This window comes from Erinaceus europaeus, chromosome 1, assembly GCF_950295315.1.
Source record: "Erinaceus europaeus chromosome 1, mEriEur2.1, whole genome shotgun sequence".
NCBI lineage: Eukaryota > Metazoa > Chordata > Mammalia > Eulipotyphla > Erinaceidae > Erinaceus > Erinaceus europaeus.
Genome location: NC_080162.1, coordinates 123355170 through 123368965, shown reverse-complemented (window position 1 = coordinate 123368965; position 13796 = coordinate 123355170). Strand labels below are relative to the sequence as shown.

Below are 13796 nucleotides of genomic sequence, written 5' to 3'. Positions count from 1 at the left end.
GAATGAACAGAGTTCAGAAGACTTTGTAACTTGGCAACGTGTCTGTCACAGTGTTAAAGAGACCTGTCACTTCTGAGGAACTCCTGACTCCTGGGGCTCCCTATGCAAGGAAGACATTCACGGTAGGTTCATTTTTTTCCCTTCCTGATTGGTCATTTGCCATTTCAAAATATCAGTGTGTCCATGTGTAACTTAAGGAAGGTATTGAAAAGCTACCAATTGTTCATTTGTTTTTAGTATAGTTACAGTAGTGGACTTGCTTGATTCTTAGATGCTAAAACCCATGATTTATTATTATTAATGCATTATTTGTAATTGCTTTTGATTTATTTTTTAAAAGATTTTTATTCTGCACTTATGATACAGTAACAGACTTAAAAGTAAATGATAATGCAATAAGCAAGTAATTTTTTGTGCATTACAGTTAATTCTAAAAATAATTTAAGATGTTAACAGAGTATTAAGGTGAAGAAATAAAGTGATGGGAAACATATTTTGCCCTAGGAAATGGTGCTTATGATGATATAGCAAGCTTGGAGTTATACAGGTACTTAAGCTGGGAGCATCTCCTGACTCCTTGCCCTTTCCTGGGCACATCCATTCACCTTGGAAATACTTGTCAGTGGCTCCTGCACATTCTGATCACTCAGAAATTAAAATAACCTGGGTCCAGTCATAGCCTGTCCATTTCAGAAAAACACTGTTAATGTATCTGTATTAGAAAAAGGAGAACATTTGAGAGTGAAAATAGATCTAATGAATATATTACTATCGAGTGAATGAAATGCTTGAAAGTCTTTTTAAATTTTTATTATTATCTTTATTTAATTACTGGATAGAGATAGCCAGAAATTGAGAGGAGAAGGGGAGATAGAGAGGAGAGAGACAGAGAGACACCTGCAAACCTGCTTCACCACTCGCAAAGCTTTCCCCCTGCAGGTGGGGACCAGGGGCTCAAACCTGGGTCCTTGTGCACTGTAATATGTGCGCTCAACCAGGTGCACCAACAAACACCCTTGAAAGTCTTTTTGAAAATGTCTATCCAAATTTTCATCTGCTTCTCTGCATTTCTGTGGTCTCCAGCACTTAAAGACCGTGGGTTGTATTTTAGAGTTATGTCATTCTTTTCCACTCTGAATTTAAATTCTGGTACCGCTGGTAATTTCTTGTGAGTATCTGTCATCTGTTTTTCAGTACTAAAGACATGTTTTGATCTGGCCAGGGAATGTAGCTGCCACTTTTAATAAAGACTATAGGAAAGGGGGTCAGTAGCGTGGTGGTTAAGCGCACGTGGCACGAAGCTCAAGGACCGGCGGGTGTAAGGATCCCGGTTAGAGCCCCCAGCACCCCCACCTGCAGGGGAGTCACTTGACAGGTGGTGAAGCAGGTCTGTCTATCTTTCTCTCCCCCTCTCTGTCTTCCCCTCCTCTTTCCATTTCTCTCTGTCCTAGCCAACAGCGAACGACATCAACAATAACAATAATAACCACAACAAGGCTACAACAACAAAGGCAACAAACGGGGAAAAAATGGCCTCCAGGAGCAGTGGATTCATGGTGCAGGCACTCGGTCCCAGCAATAACCCTGGAGGCAAAAAAAAAAAAAAAAGACTATAGGAAAAAGACATTCTCTGGTTTCAAACAACTTTTAGACCAGTACCTTCTTGTAAATTGTGAACTTTGCATACTTTTTTTTTTTGTTAGAAAAGCCAACTAAGACACTTCATATTTCCCACCATTAGTAACTTAAAACCCTGTAGCCTTCAGTGATGTTGCATGACCATCAATAAAGAATTATAATTGGTGTATTGCACCAAAGTAAAAGACTCTGGGGTCAGGGGAGGGTTCACATTCTGGAACATGATGGCAGAGGAGGACCTAGTGAGGGTTGAAATATTATGTGGAAAACTGGGAAATGCTATGCATGTGCAAACTCGTATTTTACTGTCAACAATGCACCATTAATCTGTGAATAAAGAAAAATTTTAAAAAGAATTATATTGACTCAGGGTAACAAGGAACATAATTGGGATAGAAGTAAAGCTGGAGAGAAATTTCAGCTATATTTTCAAGATCTTCTTAACTTTCCATTTGAGACTGTTGTTAAGTTGCCTGACTGCCTAAGAAGGAGTCTTTTATTTGGCTTGTCTTTTATTGAGTAACTCTCTCACAGAAGAAATTCCTTTCTGTTAAGTAAGTTTCTTGACCACGTTTTCCACAGAGATAGAAGGGAAGCATTCCATTCCCAAGATAGGATAGAGATGGAATGGAGAAGACAGATAACATGGGACACACTTAATCCTGGCTTGCTTTTCTCTCTCTCTTGGAAGAACAGGCTAACTGCCAGGGACTGTATTCTGATTGCTATGTGTGGTTTTGCTTTCCAGATTGTTGGTGATGCTGTTGGCTGGGGCTTTGTGGTGCGAGGAAGTAAGCCATGCCATATCCAGGCTGTGGACCCAAGTGGCCCAGCGGCCGCAGCAGGAATGAAGGTACCTCCAACACAGTAGACTATAGACCTTCCAGCCTTAGACCACCACCTGTACTTGCTGTTCCTAAATGTATTGGCTCCATTTTCATCACATTTTATGTTCTTGTTTTAATGAAGTCAAAATGATGTAGTAAGGAGAAGGGCATATTTTCTTTTGCCTCAAATTACCCTTATTAGGTCTCCAAACCTCTTTGGATTTTCATATTTCTATCCTTAACCAACACTGAGCCAGGGAAAAGTTTGCTTTTGCTTTACTCTTGAATAGTAGCTCTATTTGTTTCTGTTCTATACAAAATATTTTGTATGTGGGTTTGCAGCCAGTAGAGTATGCTAAACCAGAAGACACAATAGATAGGGCATGACATTTGAAATGGAAGATACAGTTTCACATCTTGGTTCTTTTACTTACTAGCTATAGCATCTCAGCATTTGTTTCCCCCTCTCTGTAACGATTATAATATTTCCTTCTGCTATTTTATGGATTAAATGTGTGGAGACTCTTGGTATGATAAGAACTACACAAACAAAAAAATGAATGAATTGTGTGCAACTTGAAAATGATCTCTACATTTTTTGTACTGAATTAATGCATATACAGTCAAGAACGTGTGGAAAATGCAGACATTAGAAAAAAAAAACTGAAGGGAGTCAGGCAGTAGCACAGCGGATTGAATGCAGATGGCACAAAGCACAAAGACCAGCGTAAGGATCCTGGTCCAAGCCCCCAGCTCCCCACCTGCAGGGGTGGTCGCTTCACAGGCAGTGAAGCAGGTCTGCAGGTGTCTATCTTTCTCTCCCCCTCTCTGTCTTCCCCTCCTCTCTCCACTTCTGTCTGTCCTATCCAACAACAATGACATCAGTGACAACAATAATAACTACAACAATAAAAAAAAGGAAAAACTGAACTTGTCTCTTATAATTGCCTTTTCCTAACTCAGCAATAACCACTAGGAACCTTTTAAGCAGATCTATTGAAGTGTAATTGACACACAATGAAATGTAGGGGTGCCAATATTTTGACTTGTGTTTTCTTATACTTATGACTGTGTGTAAAATTTTTATTTATATGAAAACATAAGAGGGTGCTGAAAGCATGGTTTTTCTCCTTCAAAACACCTTTATCTTTCACAGCTTTGTCATCTGTAAAACATCTCACAGAGGATGTTAATCTCTTGATTATCTTGGACCATGGGAAGATAACAAAAACTTAAAAACTACAGATCATTCCACTATTTATTTCTTTAGTACTTTATTCTCTTCCAATAATCATTTTCTATCTTTTTAAATTTTTTTAATCTTTATTTATTTGTTGGGTAGAGAGAGTCAGAAATTGATAGGTAAGTGATGGTGATAGAGAGGGAGAGAGACAGAAAGACACCTGCAGCACTGCTTCATCACTTGTGAAGCTTTACCCCTGCAGGTGAGGACTGGGGGCTTGAGCCTGTGTCCTTACGCACTGTAACATGTGCGCCAAACCAGGTGCACCACCACCTGGCCCCAGTCATTTTCTTAGAATAGTAAATCAGCAGGCATGAGACTGCTATGATTTTTCAGCACTACTTTTTTTTTAAATATGTTTTTTTACTTTATTGGGGAGATTAATGGTTTATAGTCGACAGTAAAATACAGTAGTTTGTACATGTGTAACATTTCTCAGTTTTTTCGCATAATGATCTAACCCCTTCTAGGTCCTCCTCTGCCATCATGTTCCTGAATCCTCCCCCAACACTAACTTCTTGTTTCAATTTATCTTGTGGGGAAAGAAATGGAGAGGGAGATTGTGGCAAGCAGCTGAGACTAAGTTAGGAGAGCAGAGTCTGTATCATAGCCCATGTGGATCTTTGGTGCTAGATTGTTTAAGGTTGAGTCTGCCCTCCTTTAAACAGATTGTTCACACAGGGAGACATGAGCTTTCTTGCTTCTGTACTCTGGGAAAGCTGAAGAAACTCTGTTAGAGGCCAGGTGGTGGCACACCTGGTTGAGCGCACATGTTGTAACGCTCAAGGACCTGGGTTCAAGCCCCAGGTCCCCACCTACAGGGGGAAAGCTTTGCAAGTGGTGAAGTAGTACTGCTGGTGTCTCTCTGTCTCTTTCCCTCTCTCTCTCCCTCTTCCTCTCAACTTCTGGCTATCTCTATCCAATAAATAAAAGAAGAAGAAGAGGAGGAGGAGGAGGAGGAAGAGGAAGAGGAAGAAGAGGAAGAAGCTCTGTTAACAGGGCTAGCTGGTAGTGTACCTGGTTGAGCCCACATATTACCATGTGCAAGGACACAGGTTTAAGACCCTAGTCCCTGCCTGTAGGAGGGGAAACTTCATGAGAGATAGAGCAGTGCTGCAGGTGTCTCTCTTTCTTTATCTCTATGTCCCCCTTTCCTCTTAATTTCTCTCTGCCTCTATCCAATAATTAATTTTTAAAAGGAGAAAAAAAAAGAATGTTAAACTTTAGGAAAGGAAGATAAAGTGGTCTATACTTGAGGTCCTTCATCCTTTCTTTTTAATGTTCTTTTATTATTTTTATTAGTGATTTAATAATGATTAACAAGATTGTAAGAAAACAGGGGAATAATTCCATGTAGTTCCCACCACCAGAGTTCTGTATCCCATTCCCTCTATTGGAAGCTTCCCTATTCTTTCTTCCCCTGGGAGAATGGACTAAAAATCTTTTTCTTTTATTTATTTATTTATTTTTATTATTGGATAAAGACAGAAAAGTTGAGAGGGGAGTAGGAAAGATAGAGAAGGAGAGAGACAGAGAGACACCTGCAGCATAACTGTACCATTTGTGAAGCTTCCTCCCTGCAGCTAAGGACCAAGGGCTTGAACCTGGTTCTTTGTGCACTGTAATGTGAGTACTTAACCAGGCACACCACCATTTGGCCCCGGGACCAAAATTCTTTATAGGGTGCACAAGGTGGAAGGTCTGGATGCTGGAATTGCCTTCCCCCTTTCTTAGTCTTTCAATGGGAAATCAGTTGAATTCAGAGTAGTGACATAGACCAGCAATATAAAGGGCAAAGCTGAGTGTTTCATTTTCTGTTGGAGCTCTTGGCTGTAAAAAGGACTTTAGATTTCATTTCCACAGTAAACTATCTAGTATGAATTGGTTTGGGCTGAGTGCGTGAGTCCTGAGCATACAATCATTCAGATGGATTTTGACTATAGCATGTTTCCTTTGGGTATAAGCAGTAGATTCACATTGCAGCTAAAGACCTTGTTTTGCTTGGTCAAGTATATTTCATTGATTTTTTTTATTGGTAAGCAACCATAAAGTTGATTTATTGAAAAGACATTGTGTTTATAAATGTGTAAGAAACATGCATGCACATAAATGATATATGTATTCCAATGTTATATAAAAATAGACATGTGAGCTCTTTTTTTTTTATTGGATAGAGACAGCCAGAAATTAAGAGGGGGATAGAGAGACAGATAGAATGGGAGAGAGACAGAGAGACACCTGCAGCCCTGCTTCACCACTCATGAAGCTTTCCCCCTGCAGGTAGCAATTTCGTTTGGGGAAATAGTGTAGCAATTGAGCACATGCCTCACCTATGTGAAGCCATGGGTTCAATCCCTAGCACTGCATAAAATAACAGTGCTTTGGTCTCTCAAAACTTTTTTTTTCAAATTCCTTTATAGGGAAATTAATGTTTTACACTCAACAGTAAATAGAATAGTTTTTACCTGCATAACATTTTCCAATTTTCTATATAACAATACAACCCCCAGTAGGTCCTCTGTCATCCTTTTTGGACCTGTATTCTCCCCACCCACCCACCACAGAGTCTCTTACTTTGGTGCAATATACCAATTCTCAGCTTCTACTTGTGTTTTCTTTTATGATCTTGTTTTTCAACTTCTGCCTGAGAGTGAGATCATCTCATATTCATCCTTCTGTTTCTAACTTATTTCACTTAACATGAATTTTTCAAGGTCCATCCAAGATTGGCTGAAAACAGTGAAGTCACCATTTTTAATAGTTGAGTAGTATTCTATTGTGTAGACAGATATACCACAACTTGCTCAGCCACTCATCTGTTGTTGAAAACCTATGCTGCATCCAGATTTTGGCTATTACAAATTATGTTGCTAAGAATATATGTGTACACAGATCTTTTTGGATGGGTGTGTTGGGTACCTTAGGATATATCCCCAGGAGAGGAATTGCAGGATCATAGGGCAGGTCCATTTCTAGCCATCTGAGAGTTCTCCAGACTGTTCTCCACAGAGGTTGGGCCAATTTACATTCCCACCAGCAGTGTAAGAGGGTTCCTTTGACCCCACAACCTCTCCAGCATTTGATGCTGTTACTTTTTCTGATGTATGACATTCTCATAGGAGTGAAGTGATATCTCATTATCGTCTTTATTTGCTTTTCTCTGACAGTTAGAGACTTGGAGCATTTGTCATGTGTTTATCAGCATTTTGGATCTCTTCTGTGGTGAATATTTTGTCCCTGTCCTCTGCCCATTTTTAGATGGGGTTATTTGTTGTCTTGTTGTTGAGATTTGCAAGTTCTTTATATATTCTGATTATTAGCCTCTTGTCTGATGTGTGGCATGTAAAGATCTTCTTCCATTCTCTGAGGAGGGTCTTGGTTTGGGTAGTAGTTTCTTTAACTGTGCAGAAACTTTTTAATTTGATGCAGTCCCATAGGTTTATGCTTGCCTTAGTCTTCTTTGTAGTTGGATTCATTTCATTGAAGATGTCTTTAAAATTTATGCAGAAAACAGTTCTGCCAATATTTTCCTCTAAGTATCTGATAGTTTCTGGTCTAATATCCAAGTTCATGATCCACTTGGAATTTACTTTTGTATTTGGTGAAATATAGTGGTTCAGTTTCATTTTTCTACAAGTTTCAACACATTTTTTCCAACACCATTTTTTGAGGAGACTCTAATTTCCCCATTTTATAGTCTGAGTACCTTTGTCAAAGATTACATGTCCATAAGTGTGAGGGCTTACTTCTGGGCTCTCAATTCTATTCCACTGGTCAGTATGTCTGTTCATGTTCCAGTACCAAGCAGTATTGAAGACAATATAATATATAATATAAAATAATTTGAGATCTGGGAATGTGATGCCTCTGGTTCTGTTCTTTACTGTTTCTTTTTCTTTTTTTTTTTTTTTTGCTTCACAAAATTTTTTTTTTAATTTATTTTTTATTTCAGAAAGGATAAATTAACAAAACCATAGGGTAGGAGGGGTAGAACTCCACACAATTCCCACCACCCAATCTCCATATCCCATCCCCTCCCCTGATAGCTTTCCCATTTTCTATCCCTCTGGGAGCATGGACACAGGGTTGTTGTGGGTTGCAGAAGGTGGAAGGTCTGGCTTCTGTAATTGCTTCCCCACTGAACATGGACGTTGACTGGTCGGTCCATACTCCCAGTCTGCCTCTCTCTTTCCCTAGTAGGGTGGGTCTCTGGGGAAGCTGGGCTTCAGGAAACATTGGTGGGGTCTTCAGTCCAGGGAAGCCTGGCCAGCATCCTGATGGCATCTGGAACCTGGTGGCTGAAAAGAGAGTTAACATACAAAGCCAAACAAATTGTTGAGCAGTCATGGACCCAAAGGTTGGAATAGTGGAGAGGAAGTGTTGGGGGGGTACTCGCTGCAAACTCTAGTGTACTTCTGCTTTCAGGTATATATTTTGCACCAGTTTATGGATACGTGTGAACATATGCTCTCTCTCACAGAACCTGGTGTATATCTAGGTTTCGGGACTTTGTTAGAAAGTGAACCACCTGAGATGGAATTAGAGAATACTATGAAAGGAAAGGTCTCACCTGAGTAATAAAGCTGAAGGGTTGTCATTCCACACGTGAAGTCTCTGGACACAGTCTGAGCTGAAGCATGTTGAGGTGGCAGTCGCGTTGATTAGGTTGTGATTGGCAGATGCAATATTATTTGATATGGATTGGGAGAGGCATGCGGGAAATTGGCCCCTATACTAAGGTTCCAGGACTGGGGGATATATAGGCTCTATAGTATAGATGTGAGGTTCTTGCTGTCTTAGGGTTCAAAAAGACAAAGGATAGTTAATGTTATCATCACATTATTTGGTAATTGGGTTAACTTTGAAAAGTCCTTTTGTTAGGGTTTGTTGTATAGTACCCAGTATCTTGTATGTAGCTGTGCCATTGGTTGCTTCTGATCTACTTGGTCTAGGCTTTTGAGAGAGTCCGCATATCAAATACACAGCCTATATATTAAAAGGACTCAGTCTGTGTTTTAAAAACTTTGAGACATACAATTAATTTTCCCCCTCTCATATTAATTTACTAGTGATTTATATGACTATACTTTACTAGGAGTGTACATAAACACCATTCCCACCACCAAAAGACTGTGACCCATCCCTCCCACCCACTCCCACCCCCCACTGGCCCAGGAAGCTGCATGTCTACCCCTCACCACAGGGTTTTTACTTTGGTGCCCTACTTTCAATTTAGTCAGTTCCTGCTTTTAGTTTCCCTTTCAGATCTTCTTACTCAACTTCTGTTGATGAGTGGGATCATCCCATACTCATCTTTATCTTTCTGACTTAGCTCACTTAACATAATTCCTTATAGCTCTGTCCAAGATGGGTCAGAGAAGGTGGGTTCATTGTTCTTAATAGCTGAATAGTATTCCATTGTGTATATGTAGCACAGCTTTCTCAGCCACTCATCTGTTGTTGGGCACCTGGGTGTCTTCCAGGTTTTAGCTATTATGAATTGTGCTGCTATGAACATAGGAGTACACACCTCTTTTTGGTTGGGTGTTATGGAGTCCTTGGGGTATAACCCCAGGAGAGGGATTACTGGATCATATGGAAGGTGCATGTCTAGCCTTGTGAGAGTTTTCCAGACTGCTCTCCACAGAGGCTGGACCAGTTTACATTCCCACCAGCAATGCAAAAGGGTTCCTCTGTCCCCACAGCCTCTCCAGCATTTGTTGCTGCTGTCCTTTTTGATGTATGCCATTCTCACAGGAGTGAGGTGGTATCTCAATGTTGTCCTAATTTGCATTTCTCTGACAATCAGTGTTCTAGAGCAGTTCTTCATATGTTTGTTAACCTTTTGGATCTCCTCTGAGGTGAATGTTTTGTTCATATCCTCTGCGCATTTTTGGATGAGGTCATTTGCTTTTTTGTTGCTAAGTTTGCTGAGCTCTTTATATATTTTGGTGATTAGTTTCTTGTCTGATGTATGGCATGTGAAGATCTTCTCCCATTCTATGAGGGGTCTCTTTGTTTGTTTAATAGTTTCTTTGGATGTGTAGAAGCTTTTCAATTTGATGGAGTCCCATTGGTTTGTTTCTACTTTAGTCTTTCTTGCAATTGGGTTTATTTTATCAAAGATGTCCTTGAGGTGTAGGTGGGAAAGTGTTTTACCAATGTTTTCCTCTAAGTATTTGATAGTTTCTGATCTAACATCCAGGTCTTTGATCCATTTGGAGTTGATTTTGTTTCTGGTGAGACAAAGTGGTTCAATATCATTCTTCTGCATGTTACAACCCAGTTTTCCCAGGACCATTTATTGAAGAGAGCCTCCTTCCATTTAATCCTTTGGGCCCCTTATCAAAGATTAGATGTCCATAGGTGTGGAGATTTATTTCTGGGCTTTCAATTCTGTTCCACTGGTCTGTGTGCCTATTTTTGTTCCAGTACCATGCTGTTTTGATGATGATGGCTTTATAATATAGTATGAGTTCTGGGAGTGTGATGCCTCCATTTCTGTTTCTATACCTCAAGATGGTTTTGGCAATTGTAGGTGTTTTCAGGTTCCAGATAAATGACTGTAGTGTTTGTTCTATTCTCTTAAAGAAGCTTGGTGGAACTTTGATTTGTATTGCATTAAATTTGTATATGGCTCTGGGGAGAATATTCATTTTGATGATATTTATTCTTCCAATCCATGAGCTTGGGATGTCTTTCCATTTCTTGGTATCAGGTTCTATTTCCTTGAGTAGTGACTCATAGTTTTAAGTATACAAGTCTTTCACTTCTTTGGTCAACTTTATTCCTAGGTATTTGATTGATTTTGCTGAAACAGTAAATGGTAGTGATTTCTGGATGTCTTCTTCAGATTTAGTGTTTGCATAAAGAAATGCGACTGATTTTTGTACATTGATTTTGTACCCTGATACCTTGCTATATTGCCTAATAACTTCCAGTAGTTTTCTGCTGGATTCTTTAGGTTTTTCTATGTATATTATCATATCATCTACAAATAATGAGAGCTTGAATTCTTCCCTTCCAATCTGTATTCCTTTGATTTCTTTCTCTTGCCTGATTGCTATGGCAAGAACTTCCAATACTTTGTTGAAGAGTAATGGTGACAGTGGACATCCCTGTCTAGTCCCCGATCTGAGGGGGAATGCTTTTAGCTTCTGTCCATTGAGTATGATGTTGGCTGTAGGTTTGCTATATATGGATTCCACTATCTTGAGGTATTTCCCATCTATTCCCATTTTTTGTAGAGTTTTGAGCATGAATGGGTGTTGGATTTTGTCAAAGGCTTTCTCTGCATCTATTGAGATAATCATGTGGTTTTTGGCTTTGCTTTTATTGATGTGGTCAATGACATTGATTGACTTATGGATGTTGAACCAGCCTTGCATTCCTGGGATGAATCCTACTTGGTTGTGATGAACAATCTTTTTGATATGCTGTTGTATCCGGTTGGCCAAGATATTCTTTAATATTTTGGCATCTATGTTCATCAGAGATATTGGTCTGTAGTTTTCCTTTTTTGCTGTGTCCCTATCTGCTTTTGGTATCAGGGTGATGTTGGCTTCATAGAATGTGGAAGAGAGTATGCTTGTTTCTTCAGTCTTATGGAAAAGCTAAAGAAGTATGGGTACTGTTTCCTGAAGGTTTTGTAGAATTCATTTGTGAAGCCATCTGGTCCAGGACTTTTGTTGTTGGGGAGATTCTTAATAATGGTTTCAATTTCTTTATCTGTGATTGGTGCATTTAGGTTTTGTAGTTCTTTTTGGTTCAGTTTTGGAAGGGCATATGTTTCTAGGAATTGTTCCATTTCTTCCAGATTCTCTAGCTTGGTGGCGCATAGTTCTTCATAGAAGTTTCACATGATTTTCTGGATTTCTGTGGTGTCAGTTTTGATACCTCCTCCATCGTTTACAATTCTATTAATTTGAGTCTTCTCTCTTTTTTGTTTGGTGAGTCTGCCTAAGGATTTGTCAATTTTGTTTAATATTTCAAAGAACCAACATTTGGCTTCATTGATCTTTTGTATGGTTCTCTTATTTTCGATGTTCTTTATTTCTACTCTAATTTTAGTGATTTCTGTCCTTCTGGTTGCTTTAGGGTTCCTTTGTTCCTCTTCCTCTAAGTCCTTGAGGTGTGCAGTAAGGTCGTTCATTTGAGCTTTTTCTTGTTGTTTAATATGTGATTGTATGGCTATAAGTTTTCCTCTCAGTACTGCTTTAGCTGTGTCCCAAGTATTTTGATAGGTTGTGTCTTCATTTTCCTTTGTTTCTAGGAACATTTAAATATCTGCTTGAGTGACTCTCTGACCCAGTGGTTCTTAAGGAGTATGTTGTTTAGTTTCCAAATTCTGTGACTTTTAATAATTTTCTGTTTGTTGTTAAATGTGAGTTTTACTCCACTGTGGTCTGAGAAGATACTTGGGATGATTTTAATGCTCTTGAATTTATTGATGCTGTCTTTGTGGCCTAACATGTGGTCTATCCTTGAGTATGTGTTATGTGGATTTGAAAAGAATGTGTATTTCAGTTTTTTGGGGTAAAGGACTCTGAAAATGTCCAAGAGGTCTAGTCTGTCAATCTCTTCATTTAATTATCTTTTATCTTTGTTGATTCTCTGCTTTGTTGATCTGTCTAAGTGTTAGAGTGGGGTGTTAAAGTCTCCCACTATTATTGTATTACTATTGATGTATTTTTGAAATTCTTTCAGTAAGTGCTTGATGTATTTAGATGGTCCCTCATTGGGTGCATAGATGTTAATAGTTTTTAAGTCTTCTTGGCTGATTGATCCTCTAATCATTATGTAATGTCCTTGCCTATCTTTTATTACTTTATTTAATTTAATATCTATCGTGTCTGAGATGAGAATAGCTGTTCCTGCCTTTTTTTGTGGTCCGTTATCCTGTATGATACTTTTCAATCCTTTCACTTTAAATCTATGCTTATCTTGTTGTAACAGATGGGATTCTTGCAAGCAGCATATGGTTGGGTTATGTTTTCTGATCCATCCCCCCACTCTGTGTCTTTTGATGGATGAGTTTAAGCCATTGACATTTATTGATATTATGGATTTAATGTATTGTAGTGCCAGTGTTCAACAAATTTTTGTTTGCTCTGATATATTGCCAGTATTATAGTTATGTTCTTGTTTATAAGAGGTCTTTTAGAACCTCTTTCAGGGCCAGTTTGGTGATGGTTGCCTCCTTTAACTGTTGTTTGTTTAAAAAGGTTTTGATCCTTCCATCTAGTTTGAATGAACGTCTATCAGGATATATTATCTTTGGTTGAAACCCTTTTTCATTCATGGCTCGATAGATATCTTGCCATTCTCTTCTGGCTTTTAGAGTTTGAGTGGAGAAGTCTGCTGATAGTCTTAAGGGTTTTCACCTGTATATGACTTTTTGTTTCTGTCTTGCAGCTTTTAGGATACTTTCTTTATCCTTACATCTTCTTATTGTGACTATGGTGTGTCTTGGTGTCTTGAGGTCTGGGTTGATTCTGTTTGGAACTCTCTGGGCCTCGTGAATCTTGATGTCCTTTCTGTTATTCAGGTCTGGGAAGTTTTCTTCTATTATTTCCTCTAGAATGTTTGCTTCCCCTTCCTCTCTTTCTTCGTCTGGCAGGCCAATTATACGAATGTTACTTCTTTTGAGATCATCCCATATGTCTCTGTTGTTGTTTTCAGTGTCTCTGAATCTCTTTTTGAGCTCTTTAACCTCTTTCTTAGTTTTCTCTAACTCATCCTCTGTCTGACTAATTCTATTTTCTGCTTCTGTTAGTCTGCTTTCCCTTCCTTCATCTTCTTTCCTCAGTTCAGCTATTTCAGCTTTCAGTTCTCTAATTGCCTCAAGATAATCAGTATTTTCCTTGGGGGTCTCAACTGTTGTTTCCCTAATACTGCCATTCCTTTCCTCCAATGTTGTTTTCATTTCTGTGATTAATAAGTTTATTATTGCTTGCATACTTTTCTTATCTATGGTTACTTCTGGCTGATTTGTAGTTTCTTTTTGTCTCTTGTCTTCATTCATTGGAGTAGCAGTTTTATTTGTTTTTGATCTACCCATTTTATTGATTTATGTGTTTCTTATTTTA

General features: G+C 38.9%; 1 protein-coding gene across 1 annotated transcript in view; it reads left to right on the top strand.

Annotated features, from left to right (window-relative positions):
- The window catches only part of DEPTOR (DEP domain containing MTOR interacting protein), a 188489-nt gene that overhangs the window by 111622 nt on the left and 63071 nt on the right, over positions 1–13796 (top strand). Inside the window, exons 7-8 of the mRNA XM_007526226.3 lie at positions 52–122; positions 2387–2491. Coding sequence (XP_007526288.1) covers positions 52–122; positions 2387–2491 — 176 coding nt within the window. The remainder of the gene's footprint in view (positions 1–51; positions 123–2386; positions 2492–13796) is intronic.